This window comes from Schistocerca gregaria, chromosome 1 (assembly GCF_023897955.1).
Source record: "Schistocerca gregaria isolate iqSchGreg1 chromosome 1, iqSchGreg1.2, whole genome shotgun sequence".
Taxonomy (NCBI): domain Eukaryota; kingdom Metazoa; phylum Arthropoda; class Insecta; order Orthoptera; family Acrididae; genus Schistocerca; species Schistocerca gregaria.
The window spans coordinates 826,014,978-826,033,107 of NC_064920.1; the positions used below are offsets into that span (position 1 = coordinate 826,014,978).

General features: G+C 40.5%; 1 protein-coding gene across 1 annotated transcript in view; it reads left to right on the plus strand.

Annotated features, from left to right (window-relative positions):
- LOC126271650 (MLX-interacting protein) overlaps positions 1–18,130 on the plus strand; it is a 392,142-nt gene that overhangs the window by 319,651 nt on the left and 54,361 nt on the right. The window contains exons 12-14 of the mRNA XM_049974169.1: positions 6,832–6,948; positions 10,989–11,116; positions 13,130–13,253. Of these exons, the coding sequence (XP_049830126.1) occupies positions 6,832–6,948; positions 10,989–11,116; positions 13,130–13,253 (369 nt within the window). The remainder of the gene's footprint in view (positions 1–6,831; positions 6,949–10,988; positions 11,117–13,129; positions 13,254–18,130) is intronic.

Genomic DNA, 18,130 nt, shown 5'->3' on the forward strand with positions numbered 1-18,130 from the left:
GGCAGCTCCAATGGTCCACTCAGCAGCTCACCCTGCGGAAAGAACTCTTCTGCCACCAGCCCTGTGTGATCCAGGAAGGCCTGGAAAAGACAGCAGCTGAGGGCATGGGAGGCAAAGGGGAGCACATTGCTATAGGCCAGATCAGAGGGAGAGGAACTATCCCAAGAAGGAGAGAAGAGGTTGGAGACCAGGATATAACATGTGGACAGCAAAGGAGGTGCAAGAGGGACAGTGGATGTGTAGCCCACCTGCAGGCACAGTTAGTTCTAGTGGCAGGCCTCCAACCTGTAACCGTTCTGTGTTGTGAAGACAACGCTGCATCATGAACAACTGCCGGAATCCAGCACTTAAAATGACTTACGCGCAAATCCAGATATGGGGCTAGGGCACCTAGTATGTGACGTTGGCACAGGCAGTGGGCAAGGGATTGGCAGCAGAAGGTGCAGCGAGGTCTGCGGCTGGCACCCATGCAGCCTTTCTACTGGACTCTTCTTACTAGTAGGGATGGCCGTGTAAGAACTAGGAAAAAAGAGCACCACTTCCACCAGAGCATCCTCATTTACTTCTTCATCTGCATTTTAAAGGTCCATACCAGATGCTCCACTTTTCTGTTAAACTGCGTATCAAATGAAGGTGCTTTGATGCGCTGGACACCATGCTGCATAATCTGTGGAACAGCACAAAGTAATTATGGATGGGGTCCAACATCTTGGGTCAGGAGCCGTTCTGTCCATCTCACCGGATGTGCTACTGCATCTGGTGTAGAACAGGATCCATGCTGATGGCATTAGCTACACTTGAGCTCATAACAGGGAAGCTGTCCACCACCTGCTGAGCTCCCTCATTTAGATAAAAGCAAAAGATTGCCCCCTGGATATCTGCAGGGGTTGGGACCCATAGGAAGTCACAAGAGGGCATCTGTGTTGGAGTGCTGAACCGTCGGGCAGAAGTGAATCTCTTAACTGTAACAGCTGAGGAACAGGAGCCATCATTGCAGCCTGAGGACCATCCTGTCGGGGAGATGAGCTAAAGAGGGACACAAGTAGTTTGTGGGCCATGATGAGGTGAAACTTCACACCATATAAAAGAAACTACTTTATCGCATATACAGGGTGGGCCATCTGAAGTTTCAGATGAGATTGTCTCGAAAACCATACATCGGGTAAAAATAGTGGATAAGACAAGTTCGGAAGCTCAAAGTGGGACATCAAATGATACTCCACGTGACCTCCAGCCCGCACTCCCTTGGGTGGGGTGGGGGGAAACTTTTAAATCTAAAATGGAAACCACCATTTTTACTGCAGTTTCGGATTCTCCATAAAAAAGTAATCATGTTTTGTCTGAAACATTTTTTAAACCATTGAAAGATGGCACTGAAATTGAGAAAAAAGTAAAATTGGGAAAGAACTCTGATTTATTTAGAATTATCTGAGAAAGACGCATCACATTGATAAAAAATGTGCATCAAATCTTTCGTTATGCCAAATTAACTACTTTTAGCGTTACCCAGGAATGACGACATGGATGTAGTAGAATGATGTTCCCTTGCCTCTCACATATTGGGGTGCTTCATTAGTGTGAGACCCCTTGCCTCTCACAATTTATGCTGCTTAATTTATGAAATTAGCCCCAAAGAAATTGTTCAAAATTATCCCTATTTCCTTCAATGCATAAAGTCAATCGTCTGCGAAAGTTGTCCACAGTTTTGAGCAGCGCATCCCATGGTATGGCTGCACTCGCTCTTCGAATGCGTTGTTCCGTATCATTTTGGGTTGTGGGCTGTCTTTAATAAACAATATTTTTTAAATAACCCCACAAGAAAAAATCAGGAGATGTTGGGTCTGGTGAATTGGTCCGCCGCGTCCTATCCACTGACCAGGGTACCATAAATTTAAAACATTCCGCACATTTTTAGCATAATGGAGAGCTGCTTCATCCTGTTGGAACCACATTTGTTGCCTTGTTTCTAAATCAACATCTTCCATTAGCTCCAACAAATCATTGCGGAGAAGTTGTAAATAAGATTTACCAGTAACATTTTGGTCAAAAAAATACGGTCCTATCAAATAACTGTTTTAAGTTCCACACCAGACCCTTAACGGCCATTTGTGTTGATTGTCTACGGGTCTGTGCCGGTGTGGATTGACAGGGGACCAATAATGACAATCATGACGATTTAATTTGCCATTGTTTTTGAATGTGGCTTCATCGGTGAACGTAACGTATCTAAAAAATATCATTGTCACCTCTTATCATTTCCAAGGCCCAGTGGCAGAAATACACACGTATTTGCATATCTTTCAGTGGTAATGCCTGTGTCAGTATGATACGATACGCATGATATTTATGTGTCTTTAAAATCCTCAAAACAGTTGATTTCGGTATTCGTTTGTCTCTGAGTCGCACGACTACTCATTTCAGTATCCAGTTGAACACAAGCAAGAATGGTAAGGGTACGAGTGTCATTTTCATTGTATTCGTGATGACAAGGTGGATGGTGCTTGTATCCATTACAGGCTCTTTGAGTGCAATGTTTTCGCTTGGATGTCATCTGTTGGGAAACGATCTGCATACAATTGTGCAGCTGCAGTGTAATTGTTATGGCAGTCACCTAAAACTAACATCATATCAACAATCTCTGTAGGAGGATAGTGAGGCATGTTTCGCTAAAGAATCATTTACTTTTGTCAGCTGATGTTTACAGTTAACAAACTGAAAGTGAAGTCTGATCACTTTGCACTGACCTTTATACTGAGCCATAGTTTGCAGTTTGGCCATGGTAGCGCCACTGTCAGGTGAGTAATGCAATTGTGAGGAGTTCCCTAACGAGATTTTAACACTATTCCACCTCCCCCCATTAAAAACTGTGGCAAGTAGGATACATTTTGTAAAAAAAGAGCTTGATTTGGTGTAATGGAAGGATTGGTGCACATTTTGTATTGATTTGATGCGTCCTTCTCGGATCATTCTAAATAAATCTGAATTCTTCCCCAATTTTAATTTTTCTCGATTTCAGCACCATCTTGCAATGGTTAAAAAAATGTTTTAGATGAAACTTGATTACTTTTTTATGGAGAATCCAAATTTGCAATAAAAAATGTGGGTTTCTATTTATTATTTAAAAGTTGCTCCCCGCCCCACCCAAGGGGACAGGGGCTGGAGGTCACATGTAGTATCATTTGATGTCTCCCTTTGAGTTTACGAACTTCTCTTACCCACTATTTTTACCCGATGTATAGTTTTTGATATAATCTCATTCGAAACTTCAGATGGACCACCCTGTGTGAGGATTAGGGCCTCCTTCTCAATTTGTGAGTAATTCTTCTGTGCCATGTTTAGCGTCTTTGAGGCAAGTCCTGTTAGCTGCTCTGAACCTTGGAACTGCAATGAGCCAGAATAGACTCAAGCCCAAACGGGGAAGCATCAGAAGCCAAGACAAGCAGTTTACCAGGCTGAAATGTGGTTGGATAGTGGACCAAACAAAGACTGTCCTTCAGCATCATGAATGCTGTGTCACACACAGCCATCCAAACAAATGGTGCACCCTTTTTCAGTTACCGATTTAGAGAATACTCAATGGTAGTAGCTTTTGGGATGAATTTGTGGTAATAGGCAATTTTACCCAAAAAAGCCTTGAGTTCCTTCAGGTTAGTGGGCCATGGAAGAGCGTAAGTGGCAGTGATATGACTGATGGTCAGCTTAATCTCCCGACAGTAAATGATGTATCCAAGGTATTCAACGGACGGCTGAAAGAATTCTGAATTACACAGAGTACATGTGAGACCTGCAACAGAAGCCGAAGGTTCTGAAGATGTTTCTCCATGGAGGGACCAGTGATGACAGTATTGTCCAGAGAGTTGATATGACAAGAAATGTACTTTGTGAGTTGCTCCAGAAATGTTGAAAAATTGCAGGAGCACTTAGTACCTCAGAAACCAACTGCTTGTATTTGTACAGTTCACTTCATAGAGGGTATTGACCACTATCTATTAGTGAGATGACTCATCGAGCGGAATCAACAGATATGCCTCCAGGAAAACCACTTTTAAAAGAACTACTGACCTCCTGTCAGCTTCACCATCAATTTGTCTGAATGTGGGATGCAGTAAGTGTCGATCACTGCCAGTGATTATTGTCATTTTAAAATGCTTGCAAATGTGGAGCTTGTCAGACAGTTTCTTGATGACCACTAGTGGCACGGTTTTTTTTATGACCACTTGTGGCGTAGCCCATTGGCTTGACGAAATACATTCAGTCACATCCAAAACCGTCACCTTGTCGATTTCCTGCTTGATTTGATTGCAAAGCGGTAACAAAAAGGTGGGAAAAAAATGACCATTAATCCCTTGCAAAGTTCTTCAAGTTCTTGGTAGTGCACTGAATCGGAGTCCATAAATCCAAAGGCCATGAAAGCATCCAAGACAATCAAGTTTTCATTGAAAACACTGCTCACCACAAGAATGGTTAACAGTTGGACCACAGACTTGTACATCGTGCCTGCCATAAATTGGCCAAGTATGGGCCATCTGTTGCCTGTTGCAGCTCATAAGGTGAAGCATAGTGAGTGCCAGCAGCGGGCACCAAGGTGCAAATATGTGTGAGAATGAATGAGATACTCCACGAGTTGCCAGTATTGGAGTTGCAGCTGAAAAGGTTCCTCATTGATACTCACAGTGCTAAACAACTTACTGGGTACCTTCGTAAAAGTGTCACACACATTGATGCTCATAGGTTGGGGGCTTCAGGGTGTGGTGCGAGTGGGCCGAGGATTACACATCACCACAATGTGTCCTTTCTTCTGACTGTTATGGGAGGAAGACCAATGCTTGAGATAGACTAGCCGGTCATGTAACTGAACAAAAGACATGGGGCAAGAAGGAAGGGGCTAGAAGGAAGCAGCCTGCGTCTGGCTTATAGGCATGGTGCACCACCACAATTTCTGTCTCAGAGGACATGCCAAAACCTATGTCCCAGTTGTTGTCACTGTGGCCATGCCCACCCAGGATTCCAACTGGTAGCCTGCCACATGGAAAACGTAAAGTGAGCAATTGAGAGGACTTCTTTCTAGATGGAGCCTTCAAATTTTTGCTCCCATTGGTGGATCTTTCCGTTGATGACCTACCTAATGATAGCAACCCTGACCACAGTATTGGTGTAAGACACATTATGCTGAGAGGTAACAAATCAGCACTTCCAGCTGAGACCCTGCAGCTGTACTGTCCAAGCACGGTATGTTAGGTGAAGTTGCATCCTGCACTGACAATTAGCAAAGGAGAAAATAACTTGAGCATTTCAGTAATGACAAGACATCAGTAAACGACTCATTTCAGTGAACGAGAGGGAAGAGGATTCCTGAAGCAGAGCTAACGTCTGTAACAAGTTATATGTGTGGGTTGTAGTTCACAACAGAAAGAGCCTTTATGGTCCTGGCGTCTGTTACCTTGAAAGCGACGAAGATATGCTGCAACAACTTTTCATCTATCTCCCAGACCTCTACAGATTCATAATGGTCTGGGAAGGAAGGCAGCTGGGCTGGCAGCTCTTCTGTTTTGACCAGCAGTTCCATCAACATCCTGTCCAATGTGGATATGTGATCTCACTGCTGCATTTCCAACCACTGGTGGCTCTCCAGTCATTATTAAAGTATGCTTTGATGAATCAGCTCCAAGAATGCCCTGGCTGTCATCATCAAATTGTCCAGAAAAACAGCAAGAAAGTCCAAACCCCCTCATTGCCGCTGTGTTCTAACTCCCCACACAAGTAAGAATGCACACAAAATTATAACAGTTTCAATAAGAATACCAATCTGATATTACATACCAGTTCCAGACTACAGCCAAGGACAGTCTACACAACACAGTTCATGATTAGTCAGAAAGACCAGAGTACAAGTAACTATGATGAATGTACAAAAGCAAATGAGAAAGAGAGCTCCCCACTCCGAGGTTATATGTTGTTAATTTGTCTGTCGGTGAGCAGTGGTGGCGCTGATCACAGACAGCACGTGCAGGCCATGATGCAGTGCTGTCCTTTGATGTTTGATCATGGCACTGCCTAGTGGCCAGCCTCACACCGCCTGGCACTATTGGGGGGAGCTGAATACCAACAACTCACATCAGCACCGTGCGGACCTAATGGTAACAGTGGCAGAGGCATCAGTACATGACAAGTGGTATCATGGTGGGTTCCACCATAGTCTCCTGGCCACATAATCACATTTCAAGGTTGGTTCACTACCATTGATTATGTGTAGAGGTTTCCTAATAGGGTTCACCTCATGGTCTGAACTTCAGTTCATTCAGGAGGCACCTTTCACGGAGATGGTCACATTTATACAGTGGTTTTGCCCAATCAATTAGTGAAATGGAACCAATTTCTGTTTTCAGACTGAAGTAATATTTGCCTAGAAGATAGTGTTAAATTTTAATATCCACAGTGCAGGACTTACTATCTGTTGCTAGTGAAAGATAGGCCACTGTCATTGCCAACAGAACTCCTGCAATGCACAAGACGACTTAATTCCATACTTTGGTGTCCTCATAGTTTTATGCAGTACTTGCATAATAAGTGCAGTTAGGTATAAGTGTCTGTAAAGATTGCCATGCAAGCAATTCATGAAAATTGTACATTATACTTTCTAATGATAAAAATAATGGGTTTTTAAAAATATTTCATCATTATTGTACAGATGATAATGAAGATCCACATAATGTTAATTAAAAGGGCTTTTTTTATAAGTTAAGAATAAAAATTTTTGAATTTGTTAGATTAATTATAAATAGTTTGTCATCTATAAACTTATTAGAAGGAAACAAATTTCCTTTATTTCAGGAACATCGCCGTATGTGCCATATAAATGCAGAGCAGAAGCGACGTTGCAACATTAAGAATGGATTTGACATGTTGCATTCTCTCATACCTCAGCTGAATCAGAACCCAAATGCAAAGGTATGAGACAATTTGATGATTAGTGTTTTTGAAACAAAGTAAAGTTGACACTACTTAAGGAATAGAACAGTAACTTATTTTCTGTTTTGCAGAGTAAAACAGTTGTGTTTGTAAGATTCTTAACAGTTAAGTTCCATAATTATCTTTTATTTGGATTTTAACAGCTGTTGCCCCATCCACACCAAAAAATCGCTGCCATATTGGTGACCATCCATGGAAAGTGCTTCTGCACTGAAGACAATTCCCATGCCCTTTATGCTGAAGGTCTCACTAAGACCTTCACAGATAGGCACCAGCCCCCAAGTCTAGTCCACAGACAGATTTTCCATTCAGTAACCCTCCTGTCTCCAAGAACTAGCTGCAAAGGAACAACTCCCACATCAGTTGATGTCATCCTGAATTGGAACAATTGAAAGATATTCTCCACCAAGGCTTCAAGTATCTATGATTGAGCCCAGACATGAAACACACCCACAATTCTTCCCACCCCTCCTAAAGTGGTATTCCACACTACACACCCAATCTACACAATACCCTCATTCCACCCTGTCGCCACACCACCCTCAACCCCTTGCCACATTGGTCATATCCTTGTGGGAAACCTAGGTGCAGTACCCGTTTGATTCACTCACCCAACCCATACTATCCCAGTCATGCTACAGGCTTATCCCATCCCATCTCATCAAAGGCAGGGGACTCGTGTGAAAGCAGCCAAGACATTACCAGCTGTGCTGCAATTTCTTCAAAGTATTTTATGTGTACATGACCACCAACCAAACTGTCCATCAAAATGAATGGCCACTAACGAACTATGGCTAAGAACAGAATTGACCATCAGGCTGTGGAACATGCTGTTGACCACTGGATCCTTCCACCTAGCAGTTGCTTTTCTGAACTCGTAGATAGGAGTTACCCTGGCAAGACATCCTTCTTTCCCATAATCCTCCTGATATCAGTCTACATTAATCCCTTGCCCCACACCTACCCTCTCCTTGCCCCAGAACCCTAACTTCACCCATTTTGCCACCACACTCTCTTCCCCAAAACCTCCCCTTCCTCTTTTGTCATCTCCTCCCAACCAACTGCCCATAATCATCACCATGTGCTGCACAACCTCACCATGGCCAGTGCCTGCATGTTACATTTTTATCCCATGCACTTTCTGCCTGTCCCTCCCATATTCAGTTTTTTTTAACCTGCAGAACTTGAGTCCCAGCATTGTGTTTTCGTGTGGTGATATTTTTAGAAACATTTATAGAGCTGAAGTAAACTATTTGTTTCTTGATTAAACACAATAAGTATAGTAATTCCTTTCACACAGTTTTAGTCAAAACATGAGGGATAGCACTGTAGGCCAGTATACTCAAATAAAAACAAAGTAATGTCCTACTCACTGAACCATGGACATTTCATTATGCTTACCTCAAAAACTTGAAGGGTCCAAGGATATGTAGATCGAATGCTTCTGTTTATGGGCCATACAGCATATACGCTGAACCTAACAATAGAATTTCTGTTTCCTCCGGCACATGAAGAGAGATTTATGGTTTTGTGTTGTCATGCCAAAGACATCATCAGTTAACTGTGAAGAATCTATCAGTCAGATCAGTTTATTGCATTTTTGTAATAGGCCAATAGAGTTACTACAAACATTTACCAGTATTTAACAGGCCATCTAGTCAATATGGGATTTGATTGTGACCAACCATATTTGGTGTACCATTAGACAACTTTATTTACAAGACAAACCTCTCAACTAGAACTTCAGCATTTTAAAAACACAAACAACTTAAAACTGACTTATGAAACACTAATGAATTAAATTGGAAATATCTTAAAATAGATTATTCTCAATAACCTGCACCAATTTTTAAAATTATGTCAACAAAAATAACCAATGTTTGAAAATGTAATATAGACCTATCGAAAAACTGTTCTCCTGCCAGCAGTTGTTGAATAGATTTTTTTATGTATGTGCATTAAATCTTAAAATTAGCAACACTTGGCGTGGTGATAATATTGACTAGTGCCAGAAAGGACCTTGGAAGAACACCACAAACAAATATACAAAAAAAGGGTTAACTCAATTGTAGCAGCACTGCAGTTGACAGATAGCTCCTGTCACTCAATACAGCCACCGCAGCAATTCATAAGCAACGGGCTGAGTACAGTATCCAGCCCAGGAAGCAATCACTTGCTCCTCCCGTCTGTCTACATGCAGATCCACAGCGAGCCCCAGTCGTCCACCACATCATTGCTGCTTACTCTGCCCAGAACAAGAGTGCCGTACGCTGCCATGTTCTGTTGCTCATGACAGAAACGGACTCTCCTCTTGCCAGTGCACAACTGTTAACACCTCGAGGAACAGGCACTGCCCTCTTTCCTGCTTGCAAGTGTCATCAAGAAGCAGCACAGTATCTACATTTACATCCACATCCAAACTCCGCAAGCCACCTGACGGTGTGTGGCGGAGGCTATCTTGAGTACTTCTATCAGTTTTCCCTTCTATTCCAGTCTCGTATTGTTTGTGGAAAGAAAGATTGTTGATATGCCTCTGTGTGGGCTCTAATCTCTCTGATTTTATCCTTATGGTCTCTTCACGAGATATACGTGGGAGGGAGAAATATACTGCTTGACTCCTTGGTGAAGGTATGTTCTCGAAACTTCAACAAAATACCGTATCAAGCTACTGAGCATATCTCTTGCAGAGTCTTCCACTGGAGTTAATCTATCATCTCTCTCTGTTGAATCTTCTCTATCTCTTCTATCAGCCCTATCTGGTACGGATCCCACACCGGTGAGCAATATTCAAGCAGCGGGTGAACAAGTGTACTGTAACCTACTTCCTTTGTTTTCGGACTGCATTTCCTTAGGATTCTTCCAATGAATCTCAGTCTGGCATCTGCTTTACCGACGATTAATTTTATATGGTCATTCCATTTTAAATCAATCCTAATGCCTACACCCAAATAATTTATGGAATTAACTGCTTCCAGTTGCTGACCTGCTATATTGTAGCTAAATGATAAAGGATCTTTCTTTCTATGTATTTGCAGCACATTACACTTGTCTACATTGAAATTCAATTGCCATTCCCTGCGCCATGCGTCAATTCATTGCAGATCCTCCTGCATTTCAGTACAATTTTCAGTTGTTACAACCTCTTGATATACTACAGCATCATCTGCAAAAAGCCTCAATGAACTTCCGATGTTATCCACAAGGTCATTTATATATATCGTGAATAGCAACAGTGCTATGACACTCCCTGCGGCACACCTGAAATCACTCTTACTTTGGAAGACTTCGCTCCGTTGAGAATGACATGCTGTGTTCTGCTATCTAGGAACTCTTCAATCCAGTTGCACTGATTTAGATTTTCCATGATTTCCGTAAATCGCTCCAGGCAAATGCCGGGATGGTTCCTTTGAAAGGGCACGGTCGACTTCCTTCCTTAATTCGATGAGACCGATGACCTCGCTGTTTGGTCTCTTCCCCCACACAATCCAATCCAATACAGTCGCACAATTGGTCTGATAGTCCATATGCTCTTACTTTGTTCATTAAATGACTATGGGGAACTGTATCAAACACCTCGCGGAAGTCAAGAAACATGGCATCTACCTGGGAACCCGTGTCTATGGTCCTCTGAGTCTCTTGGACGAATAGCACAATCTGGGTTTCACACGATCGTCTTTTTTGAAACCCATGATGATTCCTACAGAGTAGATTTCTAGTCTCCAAAAGGTAGTTTAAAAGTCAGCAGCCTGTCACTGATATGGAGTATGCTGAAGAGCGATACAGTTTTAACTTTACTTGCCATATGAGAAATTCGGTAAACAAAAAATGTGGCTTTCTTCTTGCAATTTAATTATTTGCTACAAATACAAAAGTGTCAGTAGTTCTGAAAAGGTAATGATGTATCTCATTTCACTTTTGCATAACTAGAATTTACTAAGAAGTAAACATGTTGTCAATATTGTCACTCAGATGTAATGGTAAAATGTTTGTTGAGTTTTCTTTGTTGATTGTGTTCACAGCTTAGTAAGGCAGCAATGTTGCAGAAAGGTGCAGAATACATCCAACAGCTGAGAGCTGAACGGGATCAGCTCCGAGAGGAGATGTTGAGTCTTCGCCAGGAAATAGAGTGCCTAAATGCATCAATTAGGTATGACTCCAGAACATTTTATTTTTGAGATTTCCATTACCCTCCAAGGAAAAAAAACTTCTATTTTGAAACCAAATGCTTAGTTCTTAACCTTACTTAGAAAATTGTAAGGGTACTAGCCACCAGTGTGTGCAGCATTCATGCCTACTTTAGAAAGTCTACCTGAAAATGCTAATTGGTGATGGTCCAAGGTAGAACTTCAGAGGTGCTGTTCCTCGGCTTTTTCCTCATTAAAACGTGGTAGGAAAAAAGAAATATTATGCTTAGTTGCTTTTGACTGTATATACATATAAATCGTTGTATATATATAAATATAATGTACAACAGTGTGTTATCATTGTTAATGAATTTTGAATGGGGCTCCATCTGTGTATTAGATTATGTATGTTGTTTGTTCCATAGATGTGTAGTGAGAAGATTATGTTGGATGTAGAATGTATTCCATTGATACTAGGTGAACAGTCCTCAAAGATGTAAATAAAAAAAAGTAATTCCATATTTACATTAAAAATTAATACAGCAAATACCCATAAGCATGTAAATGTATACATATGAAAATAAATAACTTAAATCCTCAACTGTAGTAGCCAAGCCTAGAGAGCAAGTTCAATAAAGATACAGTTTATAGCAATTATGTATACCTATCATTTTTCTGCACTTTAAATTGTGTGTACAATAAATTCTGCTTGCAAATTATTCGGTAGGGGGAAATTGGCTACCACTTGTGTTCTTATGTGCCTACAGTAAATTCTGTTAACTAGTTATTCAGTAATGAGGGAACTGGCTGCCAACGCATTCTTGAGATGTAGCTTACATGGTGCTTCATTAATAGCTTAACTTTTCATGGTTTGCTGACAAATTATTGAAAATGTTTGTTTCTGAACAATAAGATATATTTTTGTACCTAAATAAGTGCTATTATGTCTTTATAGATTGTCTCATTCCTATTATTGATTTTGTTAACCGAGTTGTTGAAAAATAAATACTGGGTGTTTGGAAATTCCAGTACCATCTTCTAGGGCTTGTAGAGGGGATTAGTACATAATATTTAGAATAGGAACTCATGTCTGGAAGCTAAATGTTTCTGTTGTACAATGGTTTCAATTCAGATGTGTAACTTGTCCGCTTTTGCTTGAGAAACTGTATTAGACATGATACAGTACAAGTATTTGGTAACAATTTGAAAGAAAACATAACAAAACATTCATTTATCAATTAAGCACATTGTTTGCATTAACAATTAAACATTACATGTGTACATTACTTCAGAACAAAAAAAGGACCCAGCATACTGTATGTACAGAACAGTATTGATGCACTACAACAGCATCTCGATGTGGCGAACACCAGCATTGTTACAGACATCATACCTAGGAAGCACGTTCTGGTACAAACTCTCCATCCCACCTGGTGTCTCTTCAGTTTCTAGCGCAGCAGCCAGAATTCGTGCCAGCAGATCTTCCTCTGTCTCTACAGGAGTCCTGTAAATTAAACTTTACATATGCTCCCACATCAGGTGACTGTCTGACATAGTACATGTCATCCTGTCTAACCTATTGGCATACCAGGACAAGCAACCCTTGAGATTTCTCTTTCCCTTGACAGACATGGATGTGTTACACATCTGAATTGAAACCATCGGGCATGTGTTCCTATTCAAAATATTTTGTACTCACTCCCCTCTAAAAGTCCTAGGAATTATAATGTATGGAGATCTAATATTTTAACTACTATCTCATTATTTTCAACTATTTGTAGAAATTAGTAAAGATAATAATTTCCTTGAAATAATTTTTGTTGTGTGGTTAAGTGGGCATTCAGTGCGCTCTGTCTCTCTCTCTATCTCTCTCTCTCTCTCTCTCTCTCTCTCTCTCTCTCTCTCTCTCTCTCTCTCTCTCTCTCTGTGTGTGTGTGTGTGTGTGTGTGTGTGTGTGTGTGTTTTTGGCACAGGGGAAGCATCTCGAGGATATAAAACCATTTTTTGAGGGTCATTGAATAAATTATTTGTTGCAGCAATTGTCAGGCACTGCTTCCAGCTACTGGAGCACCTGTCTCACGGCAACGAACCAGTAAAATGAAAGAAATGTTTGATGAATATGTTCGTATCAGGACACTAGAGAACTGGAAGTTCTGGATCGTATCCTTTCAGACATTCTTGTATGTCTATTAAGTAGTTTATTATTCATAATCCTAAACGTAAGTAGATTCGTGAACAAATTAGTTCTTGTAAATTGTTCAAAGTACTGTCAAACCTGGTGATTTCAGATGGTTTTGTCATTATTTTGATTGTAACTTCGTATATATTGTTAGATTAAACTGATTGTTATGGAAGTGGTAGGGTATATGTGTAACGAATAAAATATCCCAGAACCAGAAAGTGTATATGTAAGTATATTTATCTGAGGCAGTTGAATAAAGTGTTCGAAGTCACCCCATGGGTTGGGGTGATTTCGGACACATGTGTTTTTTAGATCTCTGAATTCACCTCTATATACTGTAATTTCGGACAGACAGTTACTGCCATTTTTTAAAATTCTACATGATTTTTATTTGATTTTGGTGACATTTTGCACATTTTAAGGGAGCCCTTTGTTACGAATGAGTGATATGGAATGATATTTGTAATATATAAAATTCATTATAAGTTTTTATTTTGCAAGAATTTAAATAAACTGTCTCTATGTTCACTTCTGCTCAAGCTCATTTAATATTCTGACTGTCGTTTGTGGAATAAATGCACCCATTCTTCTCCTGGCAAGATATTACGAAAGTTCTTCTGGTTTTGGCTAGATTTATCAAGTTAGCCTTTAACTAAATATCTAATATCCAATTTAGTAGCCCTCAAAATACCTTGCTTCATAATTTCTTCTTCTTCTCTATTTAGCACAGGCTGTCCTCCCAGCACTTTATTTTGTAGGGCTGATTTAGCTATACCATACAAATCACATGCTTTTCTGTATGGTAATTTACCACTCTGAATATCATGAACAGCTTTATCTAAAAGTTCTGGGTCATAATTACACCATACTGTGGCACCTCTCCTGCTCTGATACGTTCTTGGCATTGTCCGAAATCACCCCACACAGTACACAGTTTACAAAAACCGTCGTTATTTTATAACCTTGCATGAAAAACTCGACAGACATGTACAGAAATTGTCTCAATGCTGTTAGCTGCTGAGCGCATCGACAATTATGGTTACAATAACTTCTCGCTCGGCACAACAATAGAAAGTTTCCACTTTACGATAATGCGTGGATTTTTAACACAGAGACTGTTCGTCAGTTATTCACCTAGGGAAACAATTGATGCAAAATAAAAGTTGTGGAAAGCGATAAATGCAATCTTACGCTTAAAATAAGTAACTCTTTTTTTCTGTGCAGTAGCAAAGAGCAAATAAGCCATACTGTCCGAATTCGCCCCAGTGTCCAAAATCACCCTGGTTGACGGTACATGTTACTTTATGTAATGACACAAGAAGAATGTATAATGAAATTATATTAGCAAAAATATGTTTGTCTTTGGACAACAATTTGATTAGAGCATACATAAGACTTGTTTCCGTTACATACCTGTGATTCAAGAAGTAAGTAGATCATCTTATTTTTGTATTTGTCTGTCCTTCTGAGTCTGTCCAGAAAGTTAATGCAGTGAATGTGAGAGAAAATATCTGTTTATGAGGTAGGAAACATTTATTACATGAGCAAATGTAGTATGATGTAAGGGAATTAATGGACAACAGTTGATTCAAAAGATTTGGCTGAATAATCGTGAGTGGCGTTGTATACGATACCACTAAATTCTAAAGAAGGTGCAAATGTGATGCTTAATGTTTTCAACTATCAAGTAATTACTAACTTCTGTAACATCCAGGTATTAATGTAAACTTCCATAATAACAACAGTGGTACAATTTGTATCAATAGAAAATCAGCCATTGGAAATTTATAATTGACTATTCATTACAGTCAAAGTTGTGATGCAGTACAATTGATTACTGGCTTGAGCCAATAGAATTGATTACTGCCTTGGGCCATTAGGTGCCGTATTCGGATCTACAAAAATCAAATAAAAATTGACAAATACAGTTTTGTATATTTGCCACTTCATGTTCCATTATTGTAAATCTGAATGTGGCCCATAATTGTTGAACCAGGTAGGCAACTGTATTGCATTGTAACTGTGACTGTAGTAGACAATCAGCAATGAACTTATGAGTAACATGTAACAGACACAGAGTGAAAACAACAAAAAAAGTGAAGTGAACATGGTAACTGGGCTTCCTTACTGATCACAAGTCTAGGCCATATTACCATGTTTCATGACAGGTCCAAGTGTATGGAGTGAGGCATGCTACAAGTGTGACATAAGTAGGGAATTTGCAATGCTCTTTTCTGCAGTTTCTGGTTAGGTACCACTGTACATTCATTCTGAGGATATGAAAAGAAGATAAAATTCAAAAACATTGTGCAGTAGACCTCGGACAAGTATGAGCTGAGAAAGGTTATGAGGATGGGTTCAGCAGCCAGCAAGTGCCTTTGGATCCCTAATATGAAACACATATATCTTGAGACAGTATGAAAGAATGACAAAATGCTCAGCTAACCTTCAAATTTTGTCTAACTTTAAAATTGCCTCGTTGCATGGCTGTTGTCCATTTCCAGTGAAGACCATTGACTTTGGGGATTGAAAACAGTTTTGGCTCATTATCATGGTTTCCTATTCGGTGTGGCACAAAACACCTGTATAGCATCCCAAGAATGTAACTATTCTGTCAACATAAGAACTATTCTCACATGTGCACAAAACTAAGCTAGTAGCAAGACTTTTTAAATACATTTTTATGTGCCGCCAACAAGAACTCTGTTAAGAATAACGTGTGCAAAAAGAAATAATTTGAAATCCAACACATACTCTTCTATGTCTGATTTTCTGTAAAATAGAGCCTTAAGTAAGGTCCATTTGAGCCTAAGTATACGATGAAAGGTTATTTCAAAAAAGTAAATTTATTTTCAGAAAGTACATATTTCACTCTACTTTTCGACATAATTGCCAAGTTTGTTGAAACACTTATCATACCTCTCAACCAATTTTAAAATACCCTCTTAATAAAAACTTTGATCCTGCTCCAATAACCAAGACTTCACTGCCATTTTTACATCTTCGTCGTCATTGTAACGGTTGCCAGTGAGGTGTTCTTTCAGGTGGAGGAACAGATGGTAATCGCTCAGCACAAGATCAAGACTGTAGGATGGGTGGTCTAAAACTTCCCAGCCAAAACTGTCCAATAAATTGTAGGTCTGACCTGCAGTGCGTGGTCTTGCATTGTCATGGTGAAAGACAATTCCCTTTGTCAGCATGCCGCATCTTTTGTTTTGAATTGCTCTGCGTAGCATCTGCATTGATAGTGGTTCCTCGTTGCATGAAGTTGACCAACAAAACACCATGCCTATCGCAAAACACCGATGCCATGATTTTGTGCTGGGGCAGAGGTTTGGTCTACACCTTTACAGGCAAGTGTGTGTGTGTGTGTGTGTGTGTGTCTCCATTCCATGCTCTGTGTCTCCATTCCATGCTCTGTTGCTTCGAATTGGGCATGATATGGGAAATCGATGTTTTGTCTCCAGTTACGATCTGACTCAAGAGGCCGTCACCTTCTTCGTGGTAACAAGTCAAGAACTTCATCGCACACTCAAATCTTTGGTTTTTGTGGTCCTCTGTTAGGAGTTTCAGGATCCAACAGAAGCACAGTTTCCTAAACTTTAGGTGTTCAGAAACGGTGTTGTAAAGCACTGATCTCGACACATCATGAAATTCGTTTGAGAGACCTGTTATTGTGAAGTGCCTGTTCTCACGAATCCTCCCTTCAACTGAAGCCACCAAATCGTCTGTCATCATCAAAGAGGGCGACCGGAGCGGTCCTCCTCAAGGACGTTGTCACGGCCATATTTGAATTCTCGTACCCACTTACGCACTTTGCCGTACACTTTGCAAGTATGTTGATAAATTTCTGCAGCAGACAGGTTCCTTGCTGACAAAAACCATATCACTGAACAAACCTCACATATGGCAGGTGAGTTGATAGTCTTAAACATTTTGAAAGCATAGATCAGAACTGTACAGGTTAGCTACAGAGCTGAAACTGAGCACAGTTGTTCCCGAGGCATGCTGGTACACGACGCACGTGCTCGTTGCGGTATACACGCAATCCACTAGTGTCTACAACAATACGGACCTTACTTAAAAAAGAAGCCTCATATATCTCACAGAAACTTGGTTGCCATTAGTGGTTATAGCTTTTGCCACCAGTAACATTCACTGTGTGGCCATGGTCTTTAGCACGCAAGGTGTTAGACTTTGGCCTTGGGGCTCCCGAGTTCAATCCCAGATAGGAGTGGGGATTTTTCCTTGTTCAAGTCCCTCCAGTATGGCTTCAGATCCACTCAACCTGGTATTAAATGAGTACTGGGAGTCTTCTTGTGTGTAAAAGGCAACCAAGACGATTTACCTGCCACCCTGCATCTCCTAGTACCACAGAAAAGAAAGGCTGCAGTCTCCCTACAGATAGGCCAATAGCCCAGCCATGGGCTAGCACCACAGACTTTGCTTTACTTTTTTTAACAGTCATTGTTTCAGAATTTAGAGTTTGTCACGAGGTCTGTAGTATGAGGAGGTGGTGGTTGTAGTCAGTGTGATCCACTGCACATGGCTGCTGCAAGTTTCTATGATTATTCTTCAGCTCCACATTGTCTGCTTCTGCTTCTGTAGAGTTTTCAGTGTGATCTTGACTCCTGGCAAGGCACCTAAAGGAGGTTTTTAAAAAACAACAAAACGGAAAAGGCTCAAGAGGTAAGAAGTTGATAACAAGGCACATTCCGTTATTTTTGTATTTGATCCTTGGCAGACACAAAAAATTTAATTTGCAACATCAGTACTATGTTTTACTTCCTCCTGCCACTTCCATTTTTCCGCTCCATATGTTGTCAGTCTTATTTTTGTTTGTGTTCCCTTCTTT